Below are 25,207 nucleotides of genomic sequence, written 5' to 3' on the forward strand. Positions count from 1 at the left end.
GTGAGCTTCTTAGCCAAGCGCATACTATCTATAGTCGGCGGAGGGGAATTGATTACATATGTCTTCAGGGGGAAGGGGGGATGAGATGAGGAGCATTAATTCTAATAAATTTCGGGTGACTTTCCGGTGTACGGGACATATTATGAGCACCGATAATGCTCCAAGCACTCACTTCTGGACAGATTACCGTAGATGAGGTGACGTCCGCTTCTATCATTCTCTGATACTAAGTTATTTGGAGAAACGAAATATAAGATCGCTTTCATCAGATTCTCCGGGTTAAATAATGAAAAATAAACCCAAAAAGACTGACGATCTAGCATCAAAATGATAGAAGTTTTAGCTTTTAAAAGATTTTTAAAATTATACTCTGTCCGAATTTTTTTATCTTTTTTTATTTTTTATTTTTTTTAACCTTTGATAAATCATTTTTGCTATTGGTAGATCGCTAGTTTTTATTAATTGTACAATTGATCGAAACTGATGAGAGCGATTTTATTTCCTCAGTTTTTCCAAATAACTTATTATTGGAGTACTTTAGGACGTTACAACCGGATTGGATACTCCGTGACGTTAAAACCTTATCAATGGAGTCTTTGTGACGTAAATAATAATAATAATAATAATAATAATAATAATAATAATAATAATAATAATAATAATTAATAATCTTTATTTTCCAAATTAAAGGCAATTCATGTGAGGTAAACAATGCTCAGTTTGGTTCATGGTATGAACATCAACACGTTTACAAATACAGACACAGCCATACACGAACCTACACGCTTGCACATTGTTTCTACACATGTACACAAAAGAAATGAGCGTACATATATACACATATACATACATACATACATACATACATACATACTACATACATACATACATACATACATACATACATACATACATACATACATACATACATACATACATACATACATACATACATACATACATACATACATACATACATACATACATACATACATACATACATACATACTACATACATACATACATACATACATACATACATACATACATACATACATACATACATACATACATACATACATACATACATACATACATACATACATACATACATACATACATACATACATACATACATACATACATACATACATACATACATACATACATACATACATACATACATACATACAATACATACATACATACATACATTACATACATACATACATACATACATACATACATACATACATACATACATACATACATACATACATACATACATACATACATACATACATACATACATACATACATACATACATACATACATACATACATACATACATACATACATACATACATACATACATACATACATACATACATACATACATACATACATACATACATACATACATACATACATACATACATACATACATACATACATACATACATACATACATACAAAAATCAGCATACCATCGTATATGCATGCCTACATGCATACATACATACATACATACATACATACATACATACATACATACATACATACATACATACATACATACATACATACATACATTACATACGTACATACATACACACATACACACAGACAGACAGATAGAACGATACGATATATTTGCTGGGACAGCAGATAACCATATTATAAATATAGTGTCTTATATTAAGAAGAAGATGGCAATGATTGTGATGATGATGATGATGACTACGATAATGATGATGATGATGATGATGATGATGATGATGATGATGATGACTACGATAATGATGATGATGGTGATGATGATGATAATGATGATGATGATGATGATGATGATAACGACGGCGGCAATGTCGTTGATGATGATTCACGCCACTGCTTCTCGTTATTTTCATTGGTTGTCTCATTTTTCCACAGAAGATTTGTTAATTAATTTTATGGCAGTTGGAATGAAGGTTGCCTTATGTCGATTTGTCCTACATTTTTGCTTCTAGATACCGTCTTCCGGAGCGCAGAAGTTGGAATTTTTCGCTCAGCGGATGCCTCTTTTCGTTGATAATGTTAAAAGCTTTCTTCTCAACTGCATTAATATAAGTTGTGTCAAGGCTTCTAAGGTCGGTGTTAATTATTTTTGAAGCTCTCTGAGGGTTCTATGTAGTTTGGATTTTTCTTTTGTTCCACAGCTTCCATACCACGTCGTGATGCCAAACGAAACGATACTCAATATTAATGACTTGTAGATTTGTATCATGGTCTTTCTGTTCACATTGAAAGACCTTAATTTTCTGAGTATATACAAGCGCTGGTTACATTTTTTGATGGCATTGTTGGTGTGCGATTCAAATCTTAGACTGTTATCTATAATTACACCAAGGTATTTAAACGTTTCAACAATTTCAACCGCCTGATTGTTAATTTTTGTTATTTGTCTTGCTCTTTTTCCTATTTTTTTGTGATCAAACAGTTGTTCCTTTGTTTTTGTTACATTGAGCTCTAGACAGTTATCGGCACACCATTTGCTGAATTTACTAACTTGCTCAGTGTATTTAAATTCGGAGACGGAATCATTGAGCAGGCCGAGTATAGCGGTGTCATCAGCGTACTTATGAGTTGGCAGTTATCAAAGCTAGCCACACAATCGTTTGTATAGAGGATGTAAAGTAGAGGTGAGCTTACACACCCTTGTGGGCATCCGTTTGAAAGAGTTTTTACTGATGATATATTTGAGCCTACTCTGACATGTTGGGGGCGATGGATGAGAAAGTTGTTATACCAGTTGATGAGGTACTGGGGAAGGTTTAGAGCATGCAGTTTACTGATTAATATGTTGGTTTTCATGGCATTAAAGGCAGACGAAAAATCGACGTATAGGATTCGGCAGTATTTGGCGGGTGAAGCATCCAAGTGATTTGATATTGAATGCATCACTGTGAGGAGTGCGTCTTCCACACTGAGATTTTGTTGGTAGGCAAACTGATATGGATCAAGTATGTGTTGGTCATATATAAATTGCAACAGCTCTCTTTTCAGAATTTTTTCCAGACATTTCATAATAATTGATGTTAAAGCAACAGGTCTATAATCATTCAGCTGAGTTGGTGGATTCTTATGAATTATCGTGAAAAGCATCGAACACGGTGAAAACAAAATTGTAAGTGTAACGATTCTAGCTGCTCCATTTTGTATCTGATATTGTGCCAAAGTGTCATTTTCTTTGACGTTCACCACAAAAGTACTCCAATAATAAGTTTGTAACGTCACAAAGTACCCCAATAATACGTATGTATGTATGTATGTTTGTATGTATGTATGTATGTATGTATGTATGTATGTATGTATGTATGTATGTATGTATGTATGTATCTATCTATGTATGTATGTATGTATGTATGTGGATTCTAAAACCGTATTATTGGAGTATTTGATGACTTTAAAACCTTATAATTGGAATACTTTGTGGCGTTAAAACCTTATTATTGCTGGGTGGGCTTCCTACCTCCCATAGTGGGCGGGGAGGTACTTACTGTATCTTCTATCCTCCTATATCTGTTTTCCAACTTGCTTTCTGCCTTGGTCTTGGAATGAGATTATTTGGTTTTGTCCTGGCCCTGGCCGGGTGCCCTTGCTGAGAGGGAAACAGTCAAATGTATAGATAGTTTTGGGAGGTGATATTTTTTCCTTGTAAATCATCTCTCTCTGTTATGCATTGTATTATTTTCGTTTGACATATAATTTGCAAACATTTGAGTGTGTTCCTCTTAGCAGACCTATGCTGGTATCTGGTTGAGACTTTTAGGTGATCTCAAACTAAGTACACTTATGGTGTGCTCTTGGAATCTACATCTGTTCCATATTTGAACCGATTCCCCTTTGACGTACTTTTTCTTCAAGCCCTTTGAATTGTACATCTAGAATGTCTTTACTATCCAATTTTCTTTCTTTTTACTGGTGCGTATATGACCTTAATGTGTTGCAAACGCTGTAAAACCCATACAAACAAAAACAAAACAAAAAAACCTTATTATTGGAGTACTTTATGACTTTAAGACCATATTATTAAGTAATTTATCACGTTAAAGCCGTATTATTGGGGTACTTTGTGACGTTACAAACTTATTATTGGAGTACTTTTGTGGTGAACGTCAAAGAAAATGACACTTTGGCACAATATCAGATACAAAATGGAGCAGCCAGAATCGTTACACTTACAATTTTGTTTTCACCGTGTTCGATGCTTTTCACGATAATTCATATATATATATATATATATATATATATATATATATATATATATATATATATATATATATATATAATATATATATATATATATATATATATATATATATATATATATATATATATATATTAATTGTACAAAGCTATATCTAACGATGTATATTTGATTTTTCCTTAACTCCCAAGCATGCCGTAAAACATGTTAATACGGTAATATGGTCACAAGGACAAAACTCCATATTTAGGCGATTAACTTGTAAAAAGCTTTAGTGCAGAATTTAATCTGATCAAGGATGCCTCTGACGTCAGTCACTATGATAAGAGGAGATAATTATATAACAGTCTAGTAATTAATGACGAGCCTATCTACCCTTTTACTCTTCTATTGTTAAGTCTTACGAGAAAAGTAATAAATTAATAATCATTATTCCGTCTACTGAAATGCTAATAAAATAGGAGCCATTTGGAGGATGCGATACGTCACGTGATCACTTTTATGCAATGATTTCGCGTTGATCACTTTTCGTCTATTTCATTGACAAAGATTTATGCCTGTTTTTTTTTTTTACTCTCTATTCTGTGTTAGAATAAGCTCTATAACATAATAATAATAATAATAATAATAATAATAATAATAATAATAATAATAATAATAATAATAATAATAATAATAATAATAATAATAATAATAATAATAATAATAATAATACTTTATTGCATCCCAAAAAGGAAATTTTTTGTACAGACGTGTTATAATTTACACAATAAGATAAAAAATACAATGGAAATAGGATGTATATATATAAAAAAGGAGCAGCTCTATAACCAGAGCTGCGCTTTATAATATGAATAATATCAACACTGTAAAATAGTTTAAACTGTCACTATAAATTGAAAATTGAAAAGATTGCAAAACAAATAAATTAATAATTTAATATTTACATTTTTTGAAACTAAAAATGCGAAATAATTGTATAAAATGATTATTGCTTGTTGTTATAAAGCCTAATACTGGACGGCAGAAATGATTTTCGGTGTCTCTCTGTTTTCGTTGAAATAGAGAAAGGGCGACCACTTCTTTCTGACATAATAACTGATGGTCTTAGTGGATGATACTGGTCATTTAATATTTTAGTTATTTTATTTATACAAAATTTCTCGTATAAAAGATCTACATCGTCAACATCATTTATATAGCGTTTAATAGATTTTTTAATATTTGAATTTATTTTGTTCCTTTCCACTGCTAAGCAATTGCCTCCCCAAGCTGTTATACAAAATGACAAAACACTTTCGATTACTGCTCTATAAAATAATGTGCAGAGGGTTTTATCTATTCTAAACTGAGAGAGTTTTGATAAAAAATATGTACGTCTGCACATCTTATGCCTAATTATTTTCAAGTGTTCATCCCACTTGAACCTCTGTGTTTATAAAGTTTACTGGGAGGCATTTGACAATTGTCTGTGTCATGTGTGATTATTCTATGTCCCGTATCTGAGACTGTGCCAACATGTCGGGGGGGGTGGGGGGGGCGGGGGGGGGGGGGGGGGTTTGACGTTCGCAAGAAAAATACTATAATACTAATTTTCATATTTGGAAAAACTAAAGAAAAGTTAGCTGTCATCAGTTTCTCTGGGTTAAATGATGAAAATAAACAAAAAATGGACGATCTAGCCACAATATTGTAGTAGTTTCTAAAGTGTCGATAAGTGTGGACAAAGTTCTGTCTACAAATGTTTGAACTTTTGAGAAACTATTTCTGCTATTCAATTTGAGCTAGATCGCCAATTTTTGGTTTATTTTAAACTATTTAACTTATAAAAACTAATGAACATGAGTTTTTCTTCTTAGTTTTTCAACAACAAAAAATATCCCCAAAGACATATCTTATTATTGGAATATTGTCGTGGCTAACGGCACAAAAAATGACATTTCGGCACAGCCCTGTTATGAATATTTTACTGACGTTTCTCGAACATTACCCATTTCAAAAACTAAATCTGAAAAGGATCTTGGGATAATCTTTGACAAATTGATGACTGGATTAACAGAACTAATAGAATGGAGGGTATGATCTTCAGAAGTTTTGTTAGTCTTGACAAGTAATTTTTATTATAAATTTGTACAAATCTCTCGTACGGCCTATCATGGAATGTTGCAAATGCAGTTGGAGTCCAATATCCAAAGGCAATCTATTAGCATTGAAAATGTCCAAAGAAAGGCAACAAAAAGGGCATTTACCTAGTCCTAAGAATTGGAGAATTAAGAGAGACTTCATTCAATTGTATAAATTAGTCCATCATGAGGTTGACTTGGATACTTCTGAGTTTTTATTTTCATTTTCGAGTACAAAAATTACCCGAAGACACCGCTTTAAAATCTTTATTGGCAAAAGATACAAAACTAGCATAAGAGGATTTTTTAAATTAACAGAATTGTAAAACTTTGGAACAGTATCAAGTATGAAACGAAAAATGCTTCTTCTGTGAACAGATTCAAAATAATGTTTGATAAAGAGATAATCAATTACCGGTTTATCTATGATTACATTTATATACACAGGGTATTAAAAGGTCAGTTGGCCTAAATCACCTTTTACATCCTATGATATGATATGATATGATATGATATGATATGATATGATATGAGATGTTTATTTGTTTGAAAACGACGCATGAAACCATAGTAACCTTATGAGGTTAATGTGAAAAGCCAACCAATGGAAATAAACACTCTTAATCAACGGGTGTTCCCAGACGTAATCAAATAGTCCACAGCGAGTACAGAAATAGTAAAACACATGAGGATTTTCTTAACTTTCGAATCCATACAATTATAATATGAATGAAAATGTTCAAACATGAGTCTTCCCTCCCCACCACCATGGCGTTCTCACAACAAACTGTTCTCAACAGGTTTGTGAAAATAAATTCGTAATATAATTTTTGCCTTTTATGGATGAAATGTTATATCATTTTGCGCGTGTTTGTTTCGAGTCTTTTAAATTAATATATTAATTTATTTATTTATTTATTTATTTATTTATTTATTTATTTATTTATTTATTTATTTATTTATTTATTTGTTTTGGGGTTTGTTTGTTTTTTGTTTTTTTTTTTTTGTTTGTTTTGTTTGTTTTTTTTTTTTTTGGGTGGGGGGGGGGGGGGTATTTTTGGATGAATAAAATTAAAGCCGGTCAAAATCAAGAGACCTCTGAAGTTTTCATCGATCCTCGAAAGGACAAACGCACCAATACACAAAACTATGTTATGTAACCTTAAACGTTTATAATCTGATTTATACAATTTAGTTAGAACTACTCATAAAATGGGCTGGATACTCATAAAATGGGCTGGATAAAAACGATAACAAAGACCTGAATGACGTCAATTTCGTTCCATGCATACGCTGATTATTATATTATGATATGCATTATTCTTTCTTTTCTTTTGTCTGTTGCCAAAACTACTACTACTACTACTACTACTACTACTACTACTACTACTACTACTACTACTACTACTACTACTACTACTACTACTATAATAATAATAATAATAATAATAATAATAATAATAATAATAATAATAATAATAATAATAATAATAATAATAATAATAATGATAATAAATGGCATTTGTATTTGCATTTCATCAGGCTCTAGGCGTCCATTTTCTTATTTGAATACCATTGTGGTAATTTTGAACTCCACTCCCTCCTTAATAGGAAACCAATGGAGACCCATTATGGGACTGATGTGCTCTGAAGGCTTGGATATCCAGCCGCGCGGGTGGATGGATGGGAGCATCACCCTTGAATCATATACCTGTGATGTTCGCATGGGTGTACGATCCGATAGTGATGTCGTTTCTTCTTCTCTTTACTAGCCTATCCTGCTTCTTTGGTTTGTGATTGTATTTTTGACAGGGGATTTTTTTTTTCTGTAAATCTTCTGCCTGTTTGTTCTTGGTTATTTATAATTTAGCTTATGATATCTTTAGGTTATGATTTTGATTTACATTTGTACTATTTTTGTTAGATTGCTTGTTTTTTTTTTTGTTTCAGCGGTCTCTCATATAACCTCAATTGTGTTGGAAGAAACCTAAAGCAACAAACAAACAACAACAATCCAGCCGCCTTGTTTTGAACCAGTCAGTTAGTTCATCACAACTGACTTCAAACTCTATCTGTTGTCCTCAATAAAACATAAACTTAACTCAGGTTACTTCGTTTAAATTACAATGTCGATTTTGAGGACTGTCTCCCGGCCGAGTGGTCAAGGCTTTGCACTGTGACCCGGAAGGTCCCGGATTCGAACCCCGCTTCAGGCACTTTAGTTTTTTTTTCTTCCTTGGGCAAGATTATGAACCCCCTATTTGCTCACTTGGACAACATGGATGATTCCTGTTGACATCAGATAGCTTGTTTGGTGAATTATCTACGATTCCTACGTGGAATGCCCAGGTGGCGATAACTTATGATGTAGTGGCGGAAGGGCATCATTTTTTTTTCTTTCTCCCCGGCATAATACCGTTCGGAGGGATGGGTAACATATAAGAAGGAAGGTAACACTTGATAACAGCATATAAATAGAATAATAAAGCCATAATCTCATTTATCTTGTTTGTTTGTTTGTGTGTTTGTCGTTTAGATTCAACGGCGGGTCAAGCTGGAGGGTCAGGAGCTGGAGGATTATCTGAAGAAAAAACAAGAGAAGGAACAAGAAGATGCCAGACTCAACGAGGAGAAGGCTAGGAAGTAAGTTCGGCTATGTGGTCTTGTGGTATGACGCTCTCCTTTTGATCGGGACATCCAGGGTTCGATTTCCGTTCTGAGCGGTGCATAGTGTTGAGTCATTGGAAAAGGCCCTTTATTCACATTCTCTCACCGAACCGTTGTAAAACGATTACCTGGCTGGTAGCAGCATTATCTCGGACGGACAAAATGTATATTATTATCGCCTAATAGGCATCATGTCTCGTCTTGTATGCTTAGTGTTTCTGTTGACTTGGGGCACAAGTGGAATCGCGTTGAGCATGTTTAATGGATATTGCGATAAACAGATTGAGCTTATTGAGCTTTTATATAGCGCAATATCCACTAAACGTGCTCAAAGCGCTTTACAAGGGGTCCCTGGCCAACAGCAACACATAACATGTAGGACGGGACATGCCGCCTGTCAGGCGATATTACACATTTTTGGGACAGAGACAACGCTGTTAACGACCATGTACTCATTTTACACCTGAGTACGGTGAGAGAATGTGAGTAAAGAGCCTTCTCCAAGGACTCAACTATGCGCCGAGCGAGAATCGAACCCAGGACCTTCCGATCCGAAAGCGAGTGTCATACCACTAGACCACATAGCCGCACGATGCTGTTTTGTTGTTTTTTTTTTTTTTTGTTGTTTTTTTTTTTTTTTTTTTTTTTTGTTGGTTTTTTTTTTTTTTTTTGGGTGGGGGGGGGGGGTGTTTTTCTTATATAAAGTTAACAATGGGTGGATGAGTGAATGCATGGATATGTAGATGGATGTAATAAGTGGATGAATGGTAGAATACTAGCTTTGTGGATGACACAGCAAAATGGATGGATTGGACGTTTCTGGATTTGGGGGGGGGGGGGAGCGTATGTGAAAGAATGTAAGTCTGTATTTATGTGTGAATAGACAAAATAACTAACGAACGAGCGGATAGATGGACTTATAGAGAACTCAGCCGACTATTTGCCTCCTCTGTTTCATAGCAGATAAATGTTTATAAAGGAGCTGCTAATATTTTGAAACTAAAGAGCTAGGAGAGCATTATGAATTTTAAATGAAAGAAAAAACTATAGGAATAAAAATCAGCAACTGGGTGAAAACAGAAGCATCCAATCCCTTCGCTTCCTAAATTCTTATTATTAAAGCATTAAATACCATAAGAACCCTCACGCATTCATCCTCGCGACATGATCCCGACTTAATCTCGCTGTGAAGAAAACGAGATTTTGGGCGTGATCCCTTCGCTTCCACACAGCGGAAGTTGGATAGGAAATTTTATCGAATCATTCTGTCGTTTAGGGGTCCTCACCATCATCTATCGTTAGAAGTCAGAAAGTTCTGACAACCTCATCGGCTATCCGATCTAATTCTGTGGGGAAAATAGCTTTGGTGCCACGAAAATTATAATTGAAAAAGTAATGACCAAATTATAATTCTAATGTCGTAGTTGCCAGTGCTATTTTTCCCCAAATGTCTTTTCTTTCTTTTCTTTATTTTCGTTTTTTTTTTATCTTTCTGTTCTTCTGTTCCATTAATCCCCCTTTTTTAAAACCTTTTTTAAATGGTCTTATTTCTTATTTTTACTGTTCTTTTCCTCTTGGTCTTTTATAACGAACCAACGTGGTTACTTTTTTTCTTTGCGGGTGGTTGGATGGGAGCATCACCCTTGAATCATATACCTATGATGTTCGCATGGGTGTACGATCCGATAGTGATGTCGTTTCTTCTTCTCTTTACTAGCCTATCCTGCTTCTTTGGTTTGTGATTGTCTTTTTGACAGGGGATTTTTTTTTTCTGTAAATCTTCTGCCTGTTTGTTCTTGGTTATTTATAATTTAGCTCATGATATCTTTAGGTTATGATTTTGATTTACATTTGTACTATTTTTGTTAGATTGCTTGTTTTTTTTGTTTCAGCGGTCTCTCATATAACCTCAATTGTGTTGGAAGAGACCTAAAGCAACAAACAAAACTTTTTTTCTTTAATGGAAGTCCGTCATGTGAAAGATAATTTATACAGTGTGTTTACTCCTTTAGTTCCTTTTTGATGACGTCACACGTTTCTAGTGTTTTTGGCATGAAAAAGTACTACCGTATACGAATATATTTTTTTTTCATTGAAAAAAGTACACTCTGGACCACAGTACCCATCTACCACCGCATACTGTGGAGCTTTTACGATTTTATCACAATGTTTACTAGAAACAGTAATAATTTGTAAAACGCGTTGTCTGTATTGATTTACTGCCCCTGAAAGTCACTGATTGTCATAATCATGACTTAATTTAAAAAATAAGAATTTTGTATAAAAGCAAAGATTATACTTTTGTGTTCAGACGTTTATACTTCTCTTCCCTCTGCTATCGTCTTCTTCTTCTTTTCTTCTTCTTCTTCTTCTTCTTCTTCTTCTTCTTCTTCTTCTTCTTCTTCTTCTTCTTCTTCTTCTTCTTCTTCCTTCTTTCTCTCTTCTTCTTCTTCTTCTTCTTCTTCTTCTTCTTCTTCTTCTTCTTCTTCTTCTTCTTCTTCTTCTTCTTCTTCTTCTTCTTCTTCTTCTTCTTCTTCTTCTTCTTCTTGGCATCTCATCTATTCTTTTCTCCCTCTCTCCCTGTCTCTGTCACCACCACACTCTCTCTCTCTCTCTCTCTCTCTCTCTCTCTCTCTCTCTCTCTCTCTCTGTGTGTGTGTGTGTGTGTGTGTGTGTGTCTCTTTCTCTCTCTCTCTCTCTCTCTCTCTCTCTCTCTCTCTCTCTCTCTCTCTCTCTCTCTCTCTCTCTCTCTCTTACTTTCATAGTTTCATCATTTATAATATATTCATACAGGTTCTGCTCATTCTCGTTATTACTATCAGCAGGAAAATGTATCAGAGTAGACGGCAATGAAAAGGAAGAAGGAATAAATTGATAACGGCTATGTATGTATGTAGCCTTGTGAATGTAATACGATTTGTCCTTGCAGCTTTGAGCACATCGGTAATCAATATCACTCAACTCCCGAAATTAATTGTGTGTCTGATTGCTAGTTGAAAAGTGGGGGAGGGTTTGTATGGTGGGAGGGGAAGAGAGAGAGAGAGAGAGAGAGAGAGAGAGAGAGAGAGAGAGAGAGAGAGAGAGAGAGAAATTGATATGGAATTCAATTTAGTCTGAGACAAAATTGTTTAAAAACTTCGAAAAATGCGAGAAACTTAAGTATTGTCTAGCCTGCAATAGCATCGATCAGTTTTTATTTATTTATTTACCGTTTATCTATCTAGATCTATTTATTTATAGCCGCCAAACTATAACTTATGTAAATTTGAATTTTACCACAATCAAACTCATTTATTGAAATGAATGTCTACACAATTTTTCAAGAAATTTTGTTGAAAATGGCATCTAGCTAGCTAGACTTTGATTTTCTGTGATGACTATGGCTAGGCTTTTCTCCGTAATTCCAATGATTTTTTTATTCCCTGAAAAGTGATTCAATCCCATTAATTTTGAATTGATTCATTTAATTCTGCTTCTGTATAAAACGTTTTCCTTATCAATAATATTGGACATCATCGTCGAAATGCTGTAGTCCATTGGATTCAAGCAAGGACTCAGAGGCCATTTTCGAAAGAAATAAATCAACTGTGATTTCTTCATTGTATTGAAAATTGTTTTACATTCTTTCGAAGGAAATACTATGCCAAACTTTAGCCCGATCTGTCGTTTGCTTTTCAACAAGACTGGACAAGTTCCGACACTAATCACATCTCACTGCTAACAGAGACGAGACGCAAATTTAGCAACTCGATATCGTGATGTTTATACGACTTAGGTATAACATTTGTTTTTTTAATCCGTAGAGGATTTTTGATTAGACGTTTGGCAAGTGTTCAGGTCTTGTTTTTATTGCTTGTAAATGTTCGAGTGTTTCTGATTTTTGCTTCGTATTGATACATCGTCATACCGGTTACCAGTTTGTTTGTTTTTTTGCAGCATTGATATTTATTTTATATTTATTTATATTTGTGTTATGTTTAATTTATTTTCCACCATGAACAAATATGGCGTCAGTAGCCGAGTGGTATCATGGTGTTTCGTAGCAAAGCCAGGCGGTGTTTAGTCTTGTATGTTGCCGGACGGGGGACAACGATCACAAGACGACTCAGGTTCGACACGGAGTCCTTGGGGAATGAAGTATTTTAGAAATATTAGCTTCCTCGATTCGGATGCGAATAATGTGTAAATGAGAACCTGGCAATGGTAATGATAATAAATGAAGCATTTATATTGCACACACTTCCACTCAAAAGGTGCTCAGACAGGGCGCTATAGTCGGCGGGTGGTTGGATGGGAGCATCACCCTTGAATCATATACCTATGATGTTCGCATGGGTGTACGATCCGATAATGATGTCGTTTCTTCTTCTCTTTACTAGCCTATCCTGCTTCTTTGGTTTGTGATTGTATTTTTGACAGGGGATATTTTTTTCTCCTGTAAATCCTCTGCCTGTTTGTTCTTGGTTATTTATAATTTAGCTTATGATATCTTTAGGTTATGATTTTGATTTACATTTGTACTATTTTTGTTAGATTGCTTGTTTTTTTTGTTTCAGCGGTCTCTCATATAACCTCAGTTGTGTTGGAAGAGACCTAAAGCAACAAACAAACAAACAGGGCGCTATGAATTTTTAAAAAAGAACAACAAAAAAAACGAGCGTTTGAAATATAGTATCACAGTGCAATCAATAGTTAATGCACAAATTAATATTCACAACAAATTACAAGGCACTGGAAAAAAGTTCCTATTTCAGATACTTTTTTTAAAATTTCAAATAAAGGGCTGGATCTAGTTTTAAAACTTATACCTTTCCATAAGAGGGGCAATGATACAGCTTTCTGTTACATTTGCTTGAAAACTTTCTTCCGTTAAGCAATAAAGAGTCAGCATATCGCAATGCTCGCATTGGTTTATAGGGAGAGTTAGGTCTTAGATGTGGGGAGGGGAAGTTCATCTATGGATTTTTCACCACAAAGAGTCTTAAAATCAATTTGAAACTTAACTGGCAGCCAGTGGGGGTATTTAAAAATTGGTGTGATATTCTGTTCGTTTGATTTAGTGAGTGATGTTATTCTGGCTGCTTTATTTTGAACTTTTTGCAATCTGTTGTGTAATCAGGGAAGCCGACAGGGAGGTCGTTGCAAGAGTCAATTCTACTAAAAACTAAAGAAAACATTAGCATGCTAGTTATATCTTTATCGATAAGGTGTCTTACTGTCCCTATGATTCTCAGATTCATTGACAAACTGTTATCTAATAAAACAGCAAGATTGCGAACATGGGTTGATGAAATGTTGACATTTGGACCAGCAATATCAATAGATTGGGATGCCAATTGTGGTACACTAATCTTTCTTCCTAACTTAATCATTTTTGACTTATCTTCATTTAGTTTTAATTTTGTTAACAGTCATTCAAACTTTGATCTTTTTTATACATGCCTCAGTCCTTTCAACCACTTCATTTTCGCTTTTTAATGTGACAGGACAATAAAGTTGGGTATCATCTGCATATAACTGCTTGTTAAATACTAACATCATCGATTATTTTACTAAGTTGGGGCACGTAAAGTGTGTATAAATGTGGGCCAAGGACGAAACCTTGAGGAACACCAAATTTGAGATGAAAATACTGGGAACTATACGTATTCTCAAATGTAACTTTTTGGAATCTTTTTTTTTCTCGATACGATTTGCTCTATTGTATCGAAAGCCGCACTCAAATAAGTCAAACTAGGATGACTTCACTTCTTTCATCAGCAAAATTTACTACGTCATTGAATATCCTAATCAGTGCGCTTTCGGTACAATGGCTCTGTCGATAAGCAGACTGGAATATAGAAAAAGGAGCAATTTTTGAAAAGTGGAGAAATACTCTTAGATTCAACTTTTTTTCTACTAATTTTTAAATAAATGAAATTGGAGACGGGTTTGTAATTCTTAAATTGATCGTCATCGAGTCCTGACTTATTAAGGAGTGGTCGCACAGTGACTATCTTCAAGCTATCAGGTACAATGGCATTTTTAGCAAGTGGGTTGTCAACCTTCCTGTTAGCGAGTATGGCAATGAGGTGAGAGTAATTGCATTAAATCGATACCAGTTAGTGGTTCCTCTCATTGTTTTGAATACAATCAATTTATTGAAATTTATATGAATCATTTGGGCTTGAGCTTCAGCTTTTGAGCTTTGGGCTTTTTTATATATAGCGCAATATCCATAAACGTGCTCAAAGCGCTTTACAATGGGTCCTGACCAACAACAACACTTAACTTGTAGAACGTGATATGACGCCTGTTAGGCGATATTACATTTTTTTTTTTTGGACAGAGACAACGCTGTTAACAGCCAGGTCCTCATTTTACACATGAGTACGGTGAGAGAATGTGAGTAAAGAGCCTTTTCCAAGGACTCAACTATGCGCCGATCCGAAAGCGAGTCTCAAACCACAAGACCACATAGCCGCACATATTTCCCGTTCTTAACACTGGGAAAGAAAAATTCTTCGATAAGTGAGCGAAATATGAAATATTATTAAATACAGACAATATATCTCCGTGCCCAAATAAAAAGTCCATGGAGTTCTACGAAATCGAAAAATGTATTGTCGATTAAAGCAATAACAATTGAGTTAAAATTATATTCAAAACTTGTATCATTAATTTTGTGTTGATCAGCTTACCATCATGTTCATTGAACGGACACGAACACAAACACACACACACACACACACACACACACACACACACACTATTTAGCAAACCATACGCTCTACAAGCTTTTTAGAAGACAGATCGGTTATTCACCACAGGAGCCCCCTCGTGGATCTTTACCTTGCAGTTGGTGAGGGGGCTTGAGGCACACGGGAGGGCAAAGGTGTAAATCCCGGTCGACCGTCACGAGACCATCCCGGGTATCGAGCCAACGAGCCACATGAGCTGCTCGCCCCGGTGTGTGACTAAATTTGATCCAAACCCGGTGCCCGAATAGCAGCCCTATCCCGGGCGCCACACTATTGTCCTTATGTCGAGTCCCAATCAGTCCCATCAATGGCGAAGCGGTCTGCCGCCTAGCCAAATAATACCGCGTTCGTGTCGCCAGGGTCGTCGGCACGTCCGAGAAAAAAGCAAACGTCCCATGCATCAATCGATTCGCGGCCTGCCGATCGGAAAATGCGACGGCGGGGATGGCGACCTGACGCGTATATTGTCCCTGAACGTCGAGAGCCAGAGTATGGCAAAAAATGAGCTTTTATCAAAGCTACTGGCCGTTCATTGCGTAGATATCCTCCTGTTACAGGAGACCCACCTTTATTCAGGCGCGCAATCTTCCGATTCCAGATCCCAGGCTATACGGTGGTCCAACGCGAGGACACCTCGAGGCTCAAAGGAGGGGTTAGCGTTTACGAATGGGGCTACCGAGACTGCAACGAGGCAGGAAGACAACTCCGCTCATGGATGGACTGTAATGATCTACACCTAGTGTACGATCCTACAGCCAAGGGTACCTTCCGGGGTACCCGCCATAAGAAGGAGTATACTCCAGACCTCACCCTCGTAACGAAAGGCGCGAACGGTGAACCGCTGCAGGTGAAGCGGACAGTCCTCGAGGACTTTCCGCATAGCCAGCACAGGCCGGTTCTTGTCACAGCTGGGGTGACAATACCGAGGGTGCAGTCTCTCCCACTTTGCAGATGGAATTTCAGGAAGGCTGACTGGGAGGAATTCAGTTCCTATATCGAGCAGGTCTGCCCTGCCATTCCTCCCAAGTCCAAGAATATAACCAGATTTAGTAGGCTACTGGTTAAGAGCGCTCAACGCTCTATTCCACGGGGCAAGCGGAAATTCTACACCCCTTGCTGGACAGCAGAGTCGGAAGAGCTGTACCGAGAGTACCAGCAGACCCAGTCCCAGGACACAGCCGATAGACTACTTCAGTCTCTGGCAGAGGGAAGGAAGCAACGGTGGCAGGAGACCGTGGAAAGTCTCGACTTTACACACTCCAGCCGCCACGCTTGGCGTTTGATAAAGAAATTGGACCCAGATCGGAATTTCGCGAAGGCTGCACCGGAATGCGAGGCAGACACAATTGCCAAGAATATTAAGAACCGTAGTAAGCGGGTCCCTAATCAGGCTTTTGAGCGCGGTGTCCGCAAGGCGTACCGTACGATTTTGGACTCGCTACCTGCGGAGGAGTCGGACTGGACGGCCCCGTTCAGTCCCCGAGAAGTGGGTGCAGCCATTAGCGAAGTAAAGAACGGCAAAGCAGCAGGGATAGATGGTGTATATCCCGATATGGTGACGCATCTGGGCCCCAGGGCACGGGCCTGGCTAGCAGAGGCAATGTCTGATGTCCTTGCAAAAGGAAAGCTTCCACAAGTGTGGAAGCACGCGAAGATAGTTGCCATCCTGAAGCCAGGGAAGCCAGCGTAGGAGGCAGACAGTTACAGACCCATATCGCTGCTGAGCTGTCTTTACAAATTGTTGGAGCGTGTTCTATTAAACCGATGGGGGCCGGTCCTAGACGCTGCCCTGCCACCTGAGCAGGCAGGCTTCAGGGAAGGGCCCTTACAGAGCATATTGAGCACGGGTTTGAGAGAAAACAGCAAACAGGTGCTGTGTTTATAGACCTATCAGCGGCGTACGATACGGTCTGGTGCGATGGGTTAATGCTCAAACTTGCAAAAATCATAAGGTGCAAAAAGACCTTGAAGTTGTTCTCTTCGATCTTAGGGGAAAGGCAATTCCACGTCGCGCTGGGAGACGTCACGAGCAAAGTAAGGAAATTGAAGAATGGGGTCCCTCAGGGGTCGGTACTTGCGCCAATGTTGTTTAACGTCTACATTAGCGATATGCCGAACACTTCCTCCCTGAGGCTGGGATACGCAGACGACTGGGCACTCGTTACTCAGAGTAAAGTGTGGACCCGTCTCGAGAGCGTACTCAGCGATGACGTCACCAGACTCAAATCCTACTTTGACAAGTGGTACCTGAAGATGAACACTTCAAAAACCGTGGCCACTGCATTTCACTTATGCAGTGGTTGGCACACCCGTAAACTGAATGTCCTAGTCGGGGACCAGCCACTCCCATATGAGCCGCGTCCAAAATATTTAGGGGTGACGTTGGATCGCAGCCTTACCTATCGGGTTCATCTCGAAGGGGTTGCCCAGGAAGATAGAGAAACGCAACAGTCTTCTGAGGAAGCTGGCGGGATCGACTTGGGGCGCTAGCCAAGCGCTCCTGAGAACATCCGCCCTGGCACTATGCTATTCCACCGCGGAGTATTGCGCTCCAGTGTGGGGTAGAAGCAGAAACGTTGAGAAGGTGGATGTAAAACTTCGCAAGTCGATGCACATAGTGTCGGGAACGCTAGCAACAACCCCTAGAGAATGGGGCCCGATAATGGCAGCGATCCAGCCCCCCGATGTCCGGAGGGAGACCATTACGGGAAACTGGCTGAGTAAGATCAAAGAGAGAGGGAATGGGGATACCCCTCTCATGCGCATAATGAACGGTGCCCCCGTTTCGAGCCGAAATAAGTCCCGGCAACCCTTGTACGCAGAATCCCTGACTACGGACAGAGCTGCACATACGAGATGGAAGTCGGTTTGGACGAATTCAATCCCTCGTGGGGGCGGGGACCTACACTCCTCTAAGCTTGGTGAGAAGTTGCCAGGCTTTGATACCAGTAAGAGGAGACACTGGGTAGCTGCGAATCGGCTTCGGTCGAGGAGCTGCCTAACGGCCGGTGCGTTACATCGGTGGGGTATAACTTCCAGTCCAATATGTCCACGCTGTGGACAAGAACCCGAAACGGCAGAGCATCTAGTCGAAAGGTGTGTTGTGACGATGCTACCAGGCGGGTTCGCGACGGTGCACGAATGCGGACCGGACTTTGCTGATTGGGTCGATCGTCATAACATAATAGTGTGAACCATAAGAAGCTGCTACCACAGGAGGATCAATGGTCCAGCTTATTCTCGATCTCTGGGTGACGATTATGATTGGTTTACGAGATTTCTAAAGCTTTAGTTCTCATACATTCACGTCATCCGTTAGGGAACTCGAAAATTTCTAGGCGAGGCAACAATAATAGTCTTTGAAAAGGAATCGGTCAAAAAAGAAATTGAATATTCAATAGAATATGAACTCTTTTATAGTTTCGAGTCGTGTCATGTGACTTGATTCTAATCTACGCTAGTGCTCGATCTGAAATCGATTATCGTTGATATGTATTAACGCGTGTTTTGTGGTTATAATGCCTCCAAAATACTTTTTGTCGATGTGAGAGGAGAGATAGGGAGAGCAACTGGGCGCGGGGAAGAGAGAACATTAGGTAAAATTTAGTTCACGTAGTCAAAGTGGTTAGGATAATGTAATGGATTTGATAGATCTCGTATCTCTTTTTGTGCTGAACTACACACAATAAAAAGGAAGAATATTATTATATCGGGTGCGTCACCAAAAAATAGAGACATTTTTCTTATGATTGCATCCTCTAAACCATTCAACCCATACAATTGTATGCACGCGCACGCACGCACGCACACACACACACACACACACACACACACACACACACACATATATATATATATATATATATATATATATATATATATATATATAAATCTAGTTTTTAATTTATTTATTTTTTCTTTTAGTGGGGGGGGGGGGGTGTTCCGAATAATACCGTTTGAGGAGATGGTCACAAATTAGTGTTATTGATTTACCTTTATCGTCCTGTCACTGACTACACGGATTGACCTATTATCACAGCTTTCTTAATACCCTTTGCCAATATTATAGCCGGTCTGTTTAACATGAACGAAAACTCTTTGTTTCTCAGTGACTGCTGAACTTACGGAATTCTTATTGATGAGGATTAAATTTGTTATAATTTGATATTATTCCAGCGGTTTAATATGGCCATTGTTATCTCCCTTTTATATCTATCACGGTTCTGCACACTGACACAATAGCCTTTCTATTATTTTAGCCAGGAAACTTTTGCTTCAAATGGCGACTTTCCTTTGAGATGATTCTTTATCTATTTGAATGCACTTAAAGCCCGAGAATTCAAGACGTCTTAGGATAACAGGGCTGAGAATCTTCCGCCTAAAGGCGGATTTCCGCCTAAATGGTGGTTTATCTCCGCCCATCACCATCACTATTCCGCCTATTAAAAAGGCTCACCACAACCACTACATCAACATCCCTATCACCACTACTTTTACAACCACCACCTGTACTACAACAACCATCACATCATCATTCCTATCACCATTACTACTACAACCACCACATCGTCATCCCTCCCACCACCACCACCACATCATCATCCCCACTGCTACCACCTACAACAACTACCATCACATCATCATCCCTACCACCACTACTACAACAACCACCACCACATCATCATTCCTACTTCCAATACAAATACATCCTCCACCACCACATCCCAACTATCACTACTATAACCACCCCACATCATCCCTACCACAACTATTACAACCACCACCACACCATCATTCCCAACACCTCTACAGCTACAACCACCATATCATCATCCCTATCACAACCCTACTACAACCACCATCACATCATCATCCCTACTGCCATCTTTTCTTACTACTACTACAATATGTTGTAATTACACTCTCAACTTTTGAAATTCCTCCAAGTGGTGTCAGAAATTATTGCGAGACACATTTTTGATTGCATCTCAATAAATTTTTTATGAAATTCAAATTTATACGTTATCGTCGCATAGATAGGTCTTGAACTCCATTTGTGTGACCAGTCATTCTCACCCCTGAACCATCATGACATCATCACCATCTCTACCACAACTACCACCACTTCGACAGCAACTATCACATCATCATCAGTAACACCATCTCCACAACCACATCACTGCCCTCACTGTAATCAGTACCACCTCTAGTGCAAGCACCACTATCACATCATCTTCCTGGTGGGATCTTTTGACTTGCATGGATCAGGGTTGCTTTCTGCCTTCCTTTTCCTGGCCGGATTCATTGGCACGGAGGGAAACAATTGAATGTATAGTCGTTTTTGGGAGATGATATGTTTGTCCTCGTATATCATCTCTCTTTTGTGTGACGTTAGATTTGTTCTAAATTTTGTATTTCTCTCATAAGGATTCTGTGCTTGTGTCTTTGTGAGACTTTTAGGTGACCTCAAACTAACTACATTGATAGTTTGATCTTGGAGTCCGTTTGTGAGCCTTATTTGAACCAGTCACTTTTTCTCCGGTGCTTTTGATCTTACTTAAATCTATATTTTTTTACAGCCCCATATATATTTTAAGTGCCGCTGAAATGACCTACAACAAACATATACACGTACACACAAAAATCAATTAAGTTCCCTCAGTTCTTAAGTCTCGTTAATTTTTCACTTTCATTTTTCTGTACTCATTAATACATTCACTTTGAGATCTCTCTCTCTCTCTCTCTCTCTCTCTCTCTCTCTCTCTCTCTCTTTCTCTCTCTCTCTTTCTCTCTCTCCCTTTCTCTCTCTCTGTCTCTCTCTCTCTCTCTCTCACACACACACACACACCACACACAAATCAGTAAAGTGCACCCAGTTCTTTAGCTTCGATAAGTTTTCACTTTTCATCGTCATGTACTTAACAATGACACACACACACACACACACACACACACACACACACACACACACACACACACATACAAATCAGTAAAGTGCACCCAGTTCTTTAGCCTCAATAAATTTTAAATTTTCATCTTCATGTACTCAACAATGACACACACACACACACACACACACACACACACACACACACACACAGGATTCAATTAAAATGTTAATTTCCTGGCAATCGCCAACATGAAACATACGTTAACTTAATATTTACGATTAACAAATAAAGCAAATACACACCTAACAATAAAGTTCACTCAGTACTTTTAACCTCGGTTAGTTTTGCACTTTAATCTCTCTGTACCTATCACTGGGTAGGTTTTGCAATTTAATATGCCATTTCTGAATCTTGATGATACTGCTATAAAGTCTATCTGGTTCCTTGCTCTGTCCCCTGGTGATTGCCATGTCCAGGTTCTTCTTGGGTGTTGTTGAAACCAGGTGTTTGAAATCATTAATTTATTTGTTCTACACCAATCTGCCCAGATGTTTCCTCGTTCATTTCTGTCTCATGGTCCGATTATGTCACCATCTCTGCCTCTGCCAATCTTAGCATTTAGGTCCCCCATTACCATAAGGACTTCTTGTGATTTACACATTCGTTTTGCTTTGTCTAGTGAATGGTAAAACTCTGTCATATCTGCATCTGTCGCCTCTTCTGTCGGTGCATAAACTTGAATAATATTGGTGTCAACTACAGGTCCTCTTAGCTTAACCAACAAAACTCTGTCTGAGATTGCTACGTGCCCTTTGTAAAATTTGGTTGATTGTTGGTCTAAGATCATCCCTACTCCTTTTTGGAAAGAGGTTCCACCACTCCATATGATCTTATATGTCGTGTTGTTTTCTTGTTTTGACATGGTTCCCTGCTCTTTCCATCTCATCTCTGCCAGGCCAAGAATATTTATTTGGAGCCGTTTCATTTCTTTTAGAATGTTGTTTAGTTTTCCTTTTTGGGCACAGGTCCTGACATTCCATGTCCCAATTTTGGTTTTGTCACATTTGTTAAATTTATTTCGCCTAGTAACTGGCTGACGGTTCGGTGTGACCTGACGAACATCACGCTCCCAACCGAGCGAGGCAGCAGTCTTCCGTGAAAACATGCTCCCCTTTACGCTGTCACCGTTTAACTTTTTGGCCGATGTAGACAGTGACCATGTCCCAGTTGTTTGTACAGTAAGGATAAAGTTTAAAGCTATTCAGAGAACAGCTGGTAGAATAAAGAGGGATTACAGGTTATGCAAAGACAATGGCATACAAACAAAAATGAGAGAAGAATTTGAAAATGCACTCATGATACAAAGCCAAAGTGAACCTGATAATGAAAAATGTGAAAAACAATTTGATATATTCCAAAAGTGTGTCAAAGCAACTGCAGAAAAGCATTTACCAATAGCTCAAATAAACAGCAAAAAGGAATGGATGACAAATGAAATTCTAAACTTATTTGAAGAAAGACGAAAATGCAACAGAGGGTCTGCAGAATACCAAACATTGAACAACCACATTAAATCCAAATGCATCGAGGCACACGAGAACTATCTAGACTGGAAATGCTGCGAAATCGAAAGAGAATACAAACCCAACCCCCAACAAGCTCATCAAAGAATAAAAGTACTACCAGGGAAAAGGAAAAGCAAAGCAGCAGGAAGTTGTATCCAAAACAAACAAGGGGAACTGCTATTTGAAGAACAACATATAGAGAGCCGATGGGTAGAATACATAGGCGAACTGTACAACGATCCAAATAGAAATGAACCACCATTGAAATTCAAAGAACCATTAAGCGGACCAAACATCACCAAAAGTGAAATTGAACATGCCATGGAACGAATGAGGGATGGTAAAGCAACAGGCCCTGATGAAATATCTGTAGAGGTATTAAAAAGCCTAGGAGATCTAGCAATTGATGAACTTCACATATTATTCAACAATATATACAACACTGGGAAAATTCCAGAAGATCTCTGTAACTCTATTTTCATAGCAATACCAAAGAAAGCAGGTGCAGTCAGATGCGAAAATTTTAGAACTATAGGTTTAATAAGCCACATCAACAAAATACTGTTGCGTATAATTATCAACAGGCTAAGGAATAAGATTAACCCCGAAATCGCAGAAGAACAATATGGATTCCAACCTGACAGAGGGACAAGGAACGCAATATACCTCCTCCGTGTTTTAAGTGAAAGAGCTATACAGGTTCAAACCCCACTATACCTCTGTTTTGTCGACTACAAAAAAGCTTTTGATAGAGTACGCCACGAAGAAATACTAAAACAACTGCACTCCATTGGCGCTGATGAGAAAGACCTCAGACTCATGCAAACATTATACTACACCCAACAGGCATCTATCAAAATCGGAAACTCTACAGGAAATTCCATTCCTATTAAGAAAGGAGTCCGTCATGGTGTGTTGCCTCACCAGATCTGTTTAATCTATACCAAGAAACAATCATGAGGGGCATAACTAATATGGAGGGAACAAAAGTAGGAGGTCACAACATAAATAAAATAAGATACGCAGACGATACGGTACTCATTGCAACATCAGAAATCCAACTTCAAAAGATTGTTGACAAAGTGGTAGTAGATAGTGAAGCCAAGGGAATGGAAGTGAATATCACCAAAACGGAATGCATGGTAATACAGAAAAACCCCGAAAACAACAACACCTACAATATAACGATTCACGGCGAGCAACTTACCAACGTAGAAAGTTTTAAATACCTAGGTTCAATAGTGACAACAGATGGAAGATGTAACCGAGACATACGAGCAAGAATAACTCAAGCCAAACAGGCCTTCATGGACCTGGGAAACATTTTGAAAAACAAACAGATGTCGTTCGGGATTAGATTCCGAGTCTTGAAGTGCTACATGTGGCCAATCTTGTTATACGGATGCGAAAGCTGGACTACAAATGCAGAAACACAAAAGAACATTGAAGCTTTTGAAATGTGGTGCTTGAGAAGGATGCAGAGAATATCGTATACTGCACACAAAACGAACGAAGAAGTGCTAAAACAAACATACCAACAAAGGAAACTAATGCCCTTAATAGCGGATCGACAACTATCCTTTTTCGGACACATAGTAAGGAAAGATAAAAATGAATACCTGGCAAGTTGTGGAAAAATACCTGGTAAACGCGCCCGGGGAGACAAAGAAAAACACTCATAGACCAACTGAAGGGCTTCACCAACCTAACAATCCAAGAGCTGTTTGAAAAAGCAAGAGACAGGGAGGAATGGAGAGAGATAATTCATGCAGTATCCGAAGCCTGGACCAGGCATGGAACCTAGAAGAGAGAAGACCTATCACTATATTCACTTTGAGCAGTCTGTCTCTCTCTCTCTCTCTCTCTCTCTCTCTCTCTCTCTCTCTCTCTCTCCCTCTCTCTCTCTCTCTCCCTCTCTCTCTCTCTCCCTCTCCCTCCCCCTCCCTCTCTCTCTCACTCTCTCTCTGTCTC

General features: G+C 38.2%; 1 protein-coding gene across 3 annotated transcripts in view; it reads left to right on the forward strand.

Moving 5' to 3' along the window:
- The window catches only part of LOC144967556 (cleavage and polyadenylation specificity factor subunit 2-like), a 402,879-nt gene that overhangs the window by 298,128 nt on the left and 79,544 nt on the right, over positions 1–25,207 (forward strand). For all 3 annotated transcript variants that reach the window (XM_078905006.1, XM_078904988.1, XM_078904996.1), the window contains exon 11: positions 8,910–9,016. In XM_078905006.1, the coding sequence (XP_078761132.1) occupies positions 8,910–9,016 (107 nt within the window). The remainder of the gene's footprint in view (positions 1–8,909; positions 9,017–25,207) is intronic.

Source organism: Berghia stephanieae, chromosome 1, assembly GCF_034508935.2.
Source record: "Berghia stephanieae isolate SIO BIC M18660-M18661 chromosome 1, UCSD_Bste_1.3, whole genome shotgun sequence".
NCBI lineage: Eukaryota > Metazoa > Mollusca > Gastropoda > Nudibranchia > Aeolidiidae > Berghia > Berghia stephanieae.